We start from the raw sequence: 11,557 nt of genomic DNA on the forward strand, positions 1-11,557 counted from the left end.
GTTTGCAATTTACAAGGCACGAGGCAAAGTTCATCCAAAAAATTGTTGCAGTGATTCAAAAGAAGCTACCTCTTGTCAGTCATGTGCCCCTCATCCATGTCCAGAAGGAATTAGAGGATAAGTTATTATCTGTTAACCCTGTTCTTGATGTTGCCGAGGGGAAGCAATTGCAATTCCAAACAAGTGTGAAGCCATGGCTCCATAAGCTTAAAGAAGTTGTCTACGAGGCTGAGGACCTGTTGCAGGAGATAAATACAGAAGTTCTGAGGCAAAAGTTGGAACCTGAATCTGGAAGTAGTAAGAGTCATGGACAAGAGCTCATCTCTAGTCCTCCATCTAATGCTTTTGACTCGGCTTTTATACACCCAAAGGTAGAGGAGATTCTTAACAGACTAGACTGCATTATGGAGGGGAGAAGACTTGTCTTGGGTATGGAAGCAAGTGCTGGATACCGGGTATCACAAACAATATCTTCAACTTCTTTGGTAGAAGAGTGTGTGTACGAAAGAGATGAGGAAAAGGAGACACTTGTTAGATTGTTGGTATCAGATGATGAGAGTGGCGATAAGATAGGTGTGATTCCTATTGTGGGCATGGGTGGGATTGGGAAAACCACCCTTGCTCAGTTTCTATACAATGATGTTACAGTCAGACAACATTTTGACCTCCAAGCATGGGTTTGCGTTTCAAAAGAGTTTGATGTTCTGAGGATTTCACAACACATTTATGAGTCACTCACCTCTAAAGCTTGCCAAATCACAAACCTTGCTCTGCTTCAATCAAAGTTGAAGGCAACTGTGATGGGGAAAAGGTTCTTCTTTGTTCTTGATGACATATGGAACAGGAATTATAACCAGTTGGAATCCTTAAAGCGTCCCCTCGAGTCTGGAGCACATGGAAGTAAGATTATTGTCACTACACGCAATGAGGATGTTGCAAGTATGATGGGTACTCTTTCACCTCAACCGGACTGTCTAAAGCCAATATCTGAGGAAGATGGCTGGTTGTTATTTGAAAAACATGCCTTCAGAAGTAGAGGAGTTTGTGGACAATCACAGCTTGAAGAGATAGGAAGACAAATTGTCAGAAAGTGTAATGGCCTTCCGTTGGCCCTTAAATCCCTTGGGGGTCTCTTATGTTCTAAACTACAGTCTGATGAATGGGAAAGCATATTGGACAGTGAGATGTGGGAATTGCCACAGGAGGAGAGTGACATTCTGCCGTCGCTTTGGTTGAGCTATGTGCATTTGCCTCCACATCTCAAGCGCTGTTTTAGCTACTGTTCGATATTTCCCAAAAACTATCGACTACAAAAATCAGAGCTGGTTTCCTTGTGGAAGGCCCAAGGTTTCTTGCAACCCAAAAAGAAGAAAATAGAAGAAAAAATTGGGGAAGAGTACTTCAATGATCTAATCTCAAGGTCATTTTTCCAGCGTTCAACAAGTTCTGAACACTTTATCATGCATGACCTTATCAATGATCTAGCAAACTTTGTATCTGGAGAATTTTGTGTCAGACGGGAGGACAGTGAATTACCCAACATATTGAGGAAGACTCGTCATTTCTCATATATTGAGACAAATGGTGATAGCTTTGCAAAACTTGAAGCTATGCAAAACTTGAAGCTATACGTGAAGCTAAATATTTGCGCACTCTTCTACCTCTACCTAAATATCGATTCTATCTGGGGACTTTCTATAAAATGGAATTCCAAGAAGTACTATATGAGGTATTGCCAAAACTACAATGTTTAAGAGTGTTGAATTTATCAATGTATAACATTGAGGAACTGCCTGATGCGATTAACAACTTGAAACATCTCAGGCACCTGGACATGTCTGAAACTACCATCAGAAAGTTACCTGATACTATTTGTACTTTGTATAATTTGCAAACATTACTGTTGTGCAAGTGTCAACGTCTTACAGCACTGCCAAGCAACCTGGGACGATTGATCTACTTGAGCCATCTGGATATTGAAGGTACAAAGATAGAAAAGATGCCACCACGTATGGGCGATCTCAAGGATCTGCAGATGTTAACCGATTTTGTGCTGGACAAGTATACCGACGACCATAATTCTTTAGAGCTCAAGAAGCTTCAAAAATTACATGGAACGCTTTGTATTTCAGGGCTTTCGAAAGTTGTAAATGGCAGGGCTTTGGTGGCTGACATTGTGAGGGACAAAGAGTTTCTTATTGGATTAATTTTGAAATGGGATTATATTTGTCACAAAGACGATATGGTGAAACAAATAGAAGCGCTTGAGAAGCTCCAACCTCACCTGAACCTGGAGAGGCTTACAATAAGTGGTTATGGAGGCCAGGTGTTTCCAGGTTGGTCAGGATATTATTTTTCCTCTGCTCTTGTTTATCTTCATCTTGTTGATTGTGTGAATTGTATCGCCTTGCCACCATTGGGACAGTTACCTTCCCTCAGTGAGCTTCATATTTGTGGGGTACGCGAAGTGGTGTCCATAGGTTCTGAATTCTATTATGGTGATGGCAATTGTGTGAATAAACCATTTAGATGTCTACGCTCTTTAAAATTTGAAAACATGGGAGGGTGGAAAGAATGGTGTTATGTTGGAGGCGACGATAATGAAGGTGGTGTTTTTCCTGAACTTGTTCAACTTCATATATCAGCCTGTCCCATTCTTACTGGGAGATTAGCATTAGACAGTTTCCCGATGCTGAAAGAGGTCGACTTGAAGAATACTGAACTATCATCACTAGTCACTAGTTCACCGGACTCTAAACTCTTAAACCTGGAAAGCTTGCTGTTAAAGTGGTGTCCGAATATTGTATCTTTTCCTGATGGAGGGTTGAATGCCCAAGTTAAGGACTCTAAAGATAGTGGAATGTGAGAACTTGAGTTCATGGCCGGAACAAATGCCCTCCCTTCTCCCATCTCTTGTTGATTTGGAGGTAAACAGCTGCGGAGAATTGGAATGTAATCCAGAAGGGGGATTCCCCTCACTGTTAGAATCACTTGTCATGGGGCAATGTAAAATGCTGCATGTAGATAGAGTGCAGAATCTGAATAATGCTCTCCGGAGACTCACCTCTCTTGAAAGATTGGAAATTGACTTCAACTGGTTTTGGTTTTGCCGGTGGCCCAGCACCATCTGTTATCTCCACATCTTCGGTATGAATAGTGAGACTATTGGCGCCAAATGGTTTGACCCTCTCAACTCTCTTAAAAAATTGGAGATTGGAAGTTGCCCTGTGCTCCGGTGCTTGCCAGATAGTAGGCTACCCGCTTCTCTGAAAATCTTGGTGATTAAATTTTGCCCTGCGTTGCGGTGCTTGCCAGATTGTAGACTACCTGATGCTCTTGCTAGTCTAGAAATCCATGGATGTCCTTTGCTTCACAGACGGTGCCAAAGAGGGGCGGGCGAAGATTGGCCCAAGATAGCCCACGTCTCCCACATATGGCTCAATGATAATTATATTTAATTAGTGTAAGGTTTAGTTTGGTAAATTAAACTATGACACATGATAGACATAGAATAAATTGTCTTTATTTGTTAAAAGATGTTTTTATTTGTTTCATAACAATATAAGTGGATTTATTTGTGTTTCAAATCTTTACTAAAAAGATTTGTTCATTGGAATGAGCAATGAAGAGTTAAAATTCATACTAAATGAGCATTTTTCCTTCTTTCTACTCATCGAAAAAAAAATGGCAGAGGCAGAGAGGTTGAGATACTCAAGCCCTGTACAGTTCCTAATGGTAGTAGGAACTTGGGATTAATTGAAAATTATCGGAGAGGTCCAACTTCTGAAGATGAACTAGACGGACAAGGGGGTTGCTGGAGTTACTGAGATGAAGGGCAATGATATGACCAGTCTGTACATCATGGCAAGAATACGAGTGTACAAGATAGTTCCTCCAGCTATGTGAGAGGCCCCAGGTAAATCATTGAAATGACACAAACAACATAGACACCTCTCATGACCTCCATACCTGCTGCATATAAAATTATAAAGAACAGAGAAGAAAGATCAGATCAATTGGCATTTCAACACTGTTAACTTTTCTTTTTATTAGTCAGACAGATATGCATCAATTGACTGACCTTGAAGCTGGAAAGAATCTCTAGTTAGGGGCGTTCTGGTACTTAAACTAATGAGCGTCTGAAACCCTCAGGGCTCTTATATACTGCCCTGGAGGGGTGTTTCAGTCAATGCACTTAGAGCTGGAAACGCAAGGCCATTTTTGGTCATATAATAGAATTCAAGTACAATGTGACTGCAATTAGTGTTTGTGTGTGTAAATAAGAACAGGTAAAAGAATCAAAAGTCTGAACGATCAAGCATGTCTACCAAGGTCATTCTCCTTGGGAACCTAGCTGGCAGTCTCAGGTATGTCACGTCTTCGATCTCGACAAGCAGATGTGTTGCCACAATGACAATGCCGCCTTTCTTTCTATGCTCTGCAATGATGTACTCGAGCAGCTTCACTCCGTCAGTGTCCAATGCGACAGAGGGCTCGTCAAGCAACCAGATAGGCCTGTCGATTGCTAGCAACCTCGCGAGCTGGAGTCTCTTCCGCTGCCCCATTGAGAGCATTCTCACCTTCTCTTTGGCCAATCTGCCGAGGCCCATCAGCTCCAGAGCAGGCAGGGAATTCCCCATCTTGCCTTCGAGGACTTCAAACCACTGGACATTGTCAAGGACTGTGAACTTCTCTTTGACTGCGTCTTTGAGTGAGAGCCAGTTGAGCTGGAGCTTGTACTGGTGGAAGACTCCTGAATCTGTGATGTCATGCCCATTCCAGAGGACCTGGCCAGCAGAAGGCTTAGAAAAGCCAGCTAACATGCGCAGGAAGGTAGTCTTGCCCGAGCCATTGGTGCCCATCAGCACAAGTGCTCCACCATCATGAACTGTGGCATTTACATGACGCAAGATCTGCTGAGCATTCCTCATACAAGAGACATTGTTGAGGAGACGACAAGGAAGCGGTGGCTTTCGCAAAGACATCACAGTCTATCAAACTCAAAAACTATCAATGATGTTTTAAGTCCACCCAACAGAACCACTGCAGGAGTAACAGATTACTGTGGCAAGGAAATTCTGTTACAAAGTTATGAACTGAGTTAATTTCAACTTATAATAAGCAGAAACAGCATGATGAATAAAACGCAAACATCATAGGATAAAGGCACTATTGGTAAGAAAAGCATAGAATGGAATGCATCAAGTTCAGGGAAAAAGAAACATATAATGCACGATCACTCATGTCATAGAACCCAAATGGCTTTCTTTTCGAATTCACAATCATATATAAACTATTATCGTAAAGCACAAGCAAAGATCATAGAAGATCACAGCCCCACCCAAATACGAAATAGATGAAGATTGGTCCAATGAGGCATTTCGTCGAACAGTTATGTGCATTATTCTAACTAAAATAACCGAAAGGGAAGTAATCAAAATAAGCTCCCAGCAAGTTAGTATGAAGCTCAATTACCAGTAAAATTGCAAACACTCCTGATTGAACATCAATCTCAAACACGCTAACAAGTTAATATGTGTGCTTGGGTTGGACCTGCTTGTGTTTGTGTGTCACTGAGTCACTTTCGTGAGGCGGGAAGTATACGAAGAAAGGTTTAGTTGTCCGTCACCAACACGCACTGCTATTAGGGCTTCACGTATTATACAAGAGTCAAATGCAAAACCACCAACACATTCATAAACTGAAGCTGAAACTTACCTCCGTGCCCTCAAATAGCACTCTAGCCAAAACAGGTAAGTAGGAGGTTCAACAATCAAAAAATTTATACATAAGTAAGCCGGCTTTATCAATATTTCAAGTCAGCATTTGACTAATGATTTATTTCACTAACAAAGTTAGAAACATGATACACTCTTTCTGTTTTGCATTAATGTACCTCAACAACAAACCTAAGTGTAAACAAATAAGCCTTCCCTAAAGTAGCCGATTTCTGAACTTCAATTTCTTCTCAGATAACTATCCGATATTCAAGAGTCACACTGATCGACCGATATTACAGATAGAGATGGATAGTTCATGATATATACCTTGTCAACACCTTGGTTACAAGCATATACCAACGCGTCTGCCAAAGTCAGTCTGCCTTCAGCATCAGTGTTATCGACCTGCAAGCATAAATTGAAGCAAACACAACATTTTAGTGCTTGCAATGCTTGTAGTGCTTGTAGTACCACCACTGTTAACCTTGCATCATTAATATGATGGGAATTTCTGATAACCATACCTCAATGGTCTTTCCATTGGAAGCTGTCACAATGTCTCCAGGCCTCATACAGTCATACCTGTTCCACTTATCATATTCTCACAAGCTGCAACAATGAAATGAACCTGCACGACAAGACCAATTATTAATCCATATGTTGCACACTAATCATTAAAAACTGAAAATTTGAGGAACAAAACGTTGCAATAGGTCGAGTATGCTTTTCCCAACAGCAGAAACACAACAAAAAGAGTGATTTACGTACCTCTACACCAGATGGTTTGATTTGACCGATGGCTTTTGCTGCACCTAATACAGCTGCTGAACCTCCCATATCAAATATCATAAGCTCAATTGAACAGCCAGGCCCGGTCTTGATGTTGTAGCCGCCACTGAAAACATAAAAGATAGGAAACAATTAAGCCCGAGTGCCGAAAATTTAAACTTTTATTCCAAAAAGTACCAAACCACTTAAAGGCATTCACAACTAGAGTTCGTTACTTCGTTTGCCACATTCCTTGCTCATCTAATAAGCCCTTGGTTGTGTTTTTACTTCTTCTATTGCTTGCTTTTCTGTGAAAGAACAGGAGTTTCTGTCTCCATCTTTCAACCACGTGATTCTTGATCTCTGCCTCCAGTATTTCTCTTGCGCAGCTAGAAGCCTGTTAAGAGAGCTGTGAAGTGCTTTCTGTTCCTCATATTGTTGACTTGAACAAGTGGCTCTCATAATATCGTTCAGTTTTTCCTGAACAATTCTGAGCTCAGATCGCTGTTTATCAAAGTCACTACGATGCCATTGCATGAGCCGGCATGCTTAATCTTGCCGCCAATCTGCTAAACATGTTTCCAGTAGTAGGCCTTGCCCATTCTTGTATAAGAAACGAGGCATTAGAGGCAAGAACGCAAAAGACACGTGTGTTTGGGCATTTGGTTTATGTAAATGTCACTTTGTCTTCGAGTTTTATTCCAATGGAGTTTGATTCTATCATTTCCCGTAATCGACACATCTCAAACTAAACTGCGTATTTGCTTGTGTTATCGTATGAGATTGAGACCGACTCACCAACAAGTGAACGTTAGTAACAATACCCCAATGACCCAATCTCTTATGAAGAAGCAGTTTGAACACATGCAACCAACTTGAGAAGCATAACGTACTAGTCTTACTCTTCATAACAGATAGACAACAGAGAATGAAACAACTTAAACAAGTCAATAATAACAAGTATTGCCGTAATCTAAAGACAAAGAGTAGGTATGTGTGGAAATGTCCTCATAAAACATCCTTACGGAAAAAAAATAAAATAAAAATTCTCCTAATAGCACTGGGTGTAGCGTCTTTGCTTCAAGCAAGAGTACAAGACGGTCATGCTCTTAACCCCGGATACTTCCGCATCATCTCTCTGTGGCGGTCAAGATCTTTTTTAGTGAACCATTCACAGAAGAAACCCGGTTCCGATCGCGACTCTGGCTCGGGGTTTGTCTCTGAAGTTGTTTCTCCTCTTCTTGATTTTAAGTCCTTGACATCCCTTTGTTTACAGGGCCTTGAGGGCAACAAAGGGCCGTCGTAATAGAGGCACTTTAAGTTGCAGTAGCGGGTGGTGTACAACTTGCCACAGTTCCCACACATCTTCGGCTGGTTTTCCCCTGTTTGTGGTGGGCTGCTGCTTCTAATTCCACCTCTTAATGGCTTTGGTTCTTCTTCTTCTTCTTTGTGGATCCGACCTGTTTGTTTGTGGTTCAATTGTTATATACCAAACATCAAAAGAATGAACAAGGCCAAGCACATTTACTTCACTCATCACACACAAAGCTGTCATAAAAAAAACCAATAGAATTGTTCATAGATCCGATGATCAACTAACCTAGCTATTATAAGGAATATGCAAACCTAGCTGCAGATATCCATAAAGAAACGCACCATGTAAATGTACAAATACAAACATATGTTCAATACGCTATCTGTATATCTATTGCTGCCATGTATTAGGAACAAACATACAAACTCAGAGAATTCTACCTGTCGTAATAAATCAACAAATTCGGTAAACACAAACCAAATTTTAATATTTCCAACATAAACACAGACTTACTTTCATGCAAATATCTGGAAGGGAAAAGAAAAGGAATCAAACGACTCTTCTAGATCGATAACAGGATGAACCCTAAAACAGTAAAAGAAATATATACCAGTTGGAGCCAAAGGACGATCTTCTTCCGGTTGGTGGTAGTCGGAGCCTAGTTTCGTGGTCATGCCTGTCGACGGTGTCAAAGAGGAATTTAGCTTTTGGATTTCCATCTTTCAAGTTTGTGTAACTTCTGTCAGAACGATTATTTTGATGAACAAGGGGATGGGTCCTATATATATTGACGTTCCGTTTTGCTTTTGGAATCCCTGATTTCATAAGCTAAATTAGGAAAAGAATAATACCTATATTTATTGTCGGTTTTGTTTTGGAATCAATTTGGGCTTTGGTGGCCCAGATCAAATGCCAATTACAAGTTTGCTTAGTTGCCCATTTTTAAATTTTTATACTAGTAAAAATAATAATAATATCTTTATGATTTAGCTGAAAATTTATAGGGTTGATCTACATATATAAATTTAAAAACTGAATGGATGAGATGCCAAAACGTGATCGAAAAATAGATCTTTCAAACAAGAAACCGAAAACTCATCAAGTAGTCCTTAACTTAAAAGTCGTTACTAGAAGGGCTCACTTAAACGTATTAGACAAATTATTTCTAAACTAACTAGGAATTGAAAAAAGTTATATGAATTTGCTCTACAACATTAGGTAATTATTTCTAGACTAACTAGGAATTGAAAAAACTTTAGGCAAAATTGCTCCTACAAACATTAGGTAAGTTGAACCCCATACGTGATTTCTTAAGTTAAACCTTTCCCTCGTGCCTCTCGTTCTCCATTCATGTACTATTTCATTATTAGACAAATTATTTCTAGCTAGATCTAGCTAGATTGACTAGGAATTGAAAAGGCTCCTACAACAATTAGGTAAACCCTTATGCGCACTTTCTCCTACAACAATCAGGTAATTAAGTTGTTGTATAAATATGGGTACACACACTAATAAGTTTTATCTCGTCCCTCGTTCTTTATTATGATGTCTTGACGGAGTAGTGAAAATAAGTTGCAAGGAAGCCAAAGAAGTACGATGAAGTTCTACAAGGGGACAACCACTCTTGCCTTTAAATACAAGCATGGCATTGCTATTGCCGCTGAATCCAGACTTACAACCGTGGAGATTAAAGGATTATATGCTACCCTAAAAGCTATATGTAAGTTACACACTTTTTTCTTCAATAATCAAGATGAGAACCTGTGTGTTTAGGTCGTTGTGTTTATATAGAATCTAATAAAATGTATTTATATTTTCAGTAAAAGATGAGGAGACTAAAGTTTTACCATTGAACTCCGAGAAAAACGTAGTATGTACACTTACGGGGAATTTTGAATATTGGTATAAGATGTACAATGATATAGCGACGAAGGTAACTAGTTAGCACCTATAACTATCCTTGTTTCTTTTTGTTTTGTTTTGATTTTGTAAAAAAAGTGAGCGAAACTAAGCATACATGTTTGAAATAACATGTTTGTATACACAGGCGCCTGCACCTATATCATCAGCTGAAGATGCTGCGGAAAAAGCATACACGCATATGAAAGAAATAAGCCACGAGGATTTGGAAGATTACAAGCAGAACTATCGTCAAGAGTTGCAGTTTGGAACCATAATTGCCGGATGCAAACAAGTAACGAATGGTTTTTTTTTGTCATTAGAACTTTTTATTTGTCTAAATCTCTGATGATTAAAACTGATTTTTGTTATAAATTAATTGGGCGTAGGGTCTTCAACTACATTGCTTGAGACTAGACGAGGAAAATAATGTTGCAAAACATGAGTTAAATGTTGGAGCACTAGGATCTGGTGCTAGATATGCTATGTGGGTTCTGCTGGACGGGTATATTTCTTTTTGTTTTGGTGAAATATATTGACAAACTACGTACACTTGTATTGTATATTCCCTGTACTAACCAAATTTTCTTAATTACGACAGTCACCCTTTTGATTCCTATGGTGAAACCAAAGACTTAACAGAGCAAGAAGCTATTGACTTAGCCATGAAAGCTGCATTCTGTGCAACCGTGTTTGATCCATTTAGTGGTGGATATATTAGGGGTACAGTACTCTCTCTCTCTCTCTCTCTCTCTAGCTGTTACAGTTTTACCAGTGTTGGTTAATGTTATCCATCTCGTTTCTCACATTTACTTTGGTTTTTTCTTTTCTTTTTTGCTGTTGCATTGGATCAGTATATCTCATGGATGAAACAAACGAGGTCGGATGCCGTGAAGTCGCATGTGAAAACCCGTTGGATGTTTACTACGCAAATTACAATCTCTACGACATGGATGAATGCACGATTTTCTTGCTGTACTCTACAAAAATCAAACCATATTTTGCGGAAGATGAGCTCAATGACCTCATGGGCGCGCTCTGGTATAAACTCACAAATAGTTTAACAAGTGTGTGCTGTGTGCGTGTGTTTATATTATCATTAAGTTTATTTGCTGTTTTAACTTTTGCAGGCCAACATGGGAAAACAAGAAGGATCATATCTATGCAAACCATTTGGTAGCAATGAAACGAGACTTCTATTTCCATCGAATCGTGATGAGCTCAAGAGAAGTGGCGAAAAAGGCTTATGATCTTATCAACAGAGAATTAGCTCCCCAGCGTGATCCTGTGGCTCTAGGAGGAGAGTTTCTAGCTTGCGAAATAGAGTTGGACCCTGATGATTATATCACTATTTATGTTGAGAAAAGCTCCAAGAATTTGTTGCAAATCATACGCGATTTAGAAACTCCAGACAATTTAGACTACTCCTAGTTAGGTCTAGGGATGACAATAATCTCCAGCGGGTAGGGTACCCACGGATATTCAACCCTAACGGGGAAGATATACGAGGATAAACGGGTGACGAGTATGGGGATCCTCAGTATTCGGATTTTTGAATCGGGTACGGGGCGGGTATGATATTTTGATATTCGTCCCCGTCCCCATCCCCACCCATTTAGCATGGAAATTAATATTGTTTTATATATATATTATTTATATAGAAAATTTCATATAAGTGTACCTTGAGACATTTTCTTCCGTATAAGTCCACATCAACATTTTTACCCATACAAGTCCACTTTGCAGGCTCAATTTTTTTTATCATGACTATCTTACCCTTATTTTTCAAAATATCTCATATCTCTCTCCTCTGTTTCTCACGTCTCACCCATTCATTTGGTTCTCTCTCTCTCTC

General features: G+C 39.7%; 3 protein-coding genes across 3 annotated transcripts; 1 reads left to right on the forward strand and 2 right to left on the reverse strand.

The window, feature by feature from the left end:
• Positions 1-152: 152 nt before the first annotated feature.
• On the forward strand, positions 153-3,000 carry LOC101311706 (putative disease resistance RPP13-like protein 1-like). The gene is made up of 2 exons (XM_004288658.1): positions 153-1,527; positions 1,626-3,000. The coding sequence occupies exons 1-2, from the start codon at positions 405-407 to the stop codon at positions 2,864-2,866; spliced, it is 2,364 nt and encodes a 787-aa protein (XP_004288706.1). The 5' UTR covers positions 153-404; the 3' UTR covers positions 2,867-3,000.
• A 1,298-nt stretch (positions 3,001-4,298) lies between these two features.
• On the reverse strand, positions 4,299-4,985 carry LOC101312001 (ABC transporter I family member 1-like). Its single transcript, XM_004288659.1, has one exon. It carries the CDS (start codon positions 4,983-4,985, stop codon positions 4,299-4,301), a length of 687 nt encoding a protein of 228 aa, XP_004288707.1.
• A 2,462-nt stretch (positions 4,986-7,447) lies between these two features.
• Positions 7,448-8,576, reverse strand: LOC101308311. Its single transcript, XM_004287066.1, has 2 exons — positions 8,414-8,576; positions 7,448-7,948 (listed from the first exon to the last, which is right to left on the reverse strand). The coding sequence occupies exons 1-2, from the start codon at positions 8,520-8,522 to the stop codon at positions 7,590-7,592; spliced, it is 468 nt and encodes a 155-aa protein (XP_004287114.1). The 5' UTR covers positions 8,523-8,576; the 3' UTR covers positions 7,448-7,589.
• Positions 8,577-11,557: the final 2,981 nt, after the last annotated feature.

The sequence above is a fragment of the Fragaria vesca genome, linkage group LG1 (assembly GCF_000184155.1).
Source record: "Fragaria vesca subsp. vesca linkage group LG1, FraVesHawaii_1.0, whole genome shotgun sequence".
In the NCBI taxonomy this organism is placed as follows: domain Eukaryota; kingdom Viridiplantae; phylum Streptophyta; class Magnoliopsida; order Rosales; family Rosaceae; genus Fragaria; species Fragaria vesca.

Excerpts from the sequence above, each read along its gene's own strand:
- LOC101311706 (XM_004288658.1), top strand. The coding sequence starts at position 405 with ATGGAGGGGAGAAGACTTGTCTTGGGTATGGAAGCAAGTGCTGGATAC. Across the intron at positions 1,528-1,625 it reads TTGTGTCAGACGGGAGGACA|CTATACGTGAAGCTAAATAT; the intron begins GTGAATTACCCA and ends CAAAACTTGAAG.
- LOC101312001 (XM_004288659.1), bottom strand. The coding sequence starts at position 4,985 with ATGTCTTTGCGAAAGCCACCGCTTCCTTGTCGTCTCCTCAACAATGTC.
- LOC101308311 (XM_004287066.1), bottom strand. The coding sequence starts at position 8,522 with ATGGAAATCCAAAAGCTAAATTCCTCTTTGACACCGTCGACAGGCATG. Across the intron at positions 7,949-8,413 it reads TCGTCCTTTGGCTCCAACTG|GTCGGATCCACAAAGAAGAA; the intron begins GTATATATTTCT and ends ACAAACAAACAG.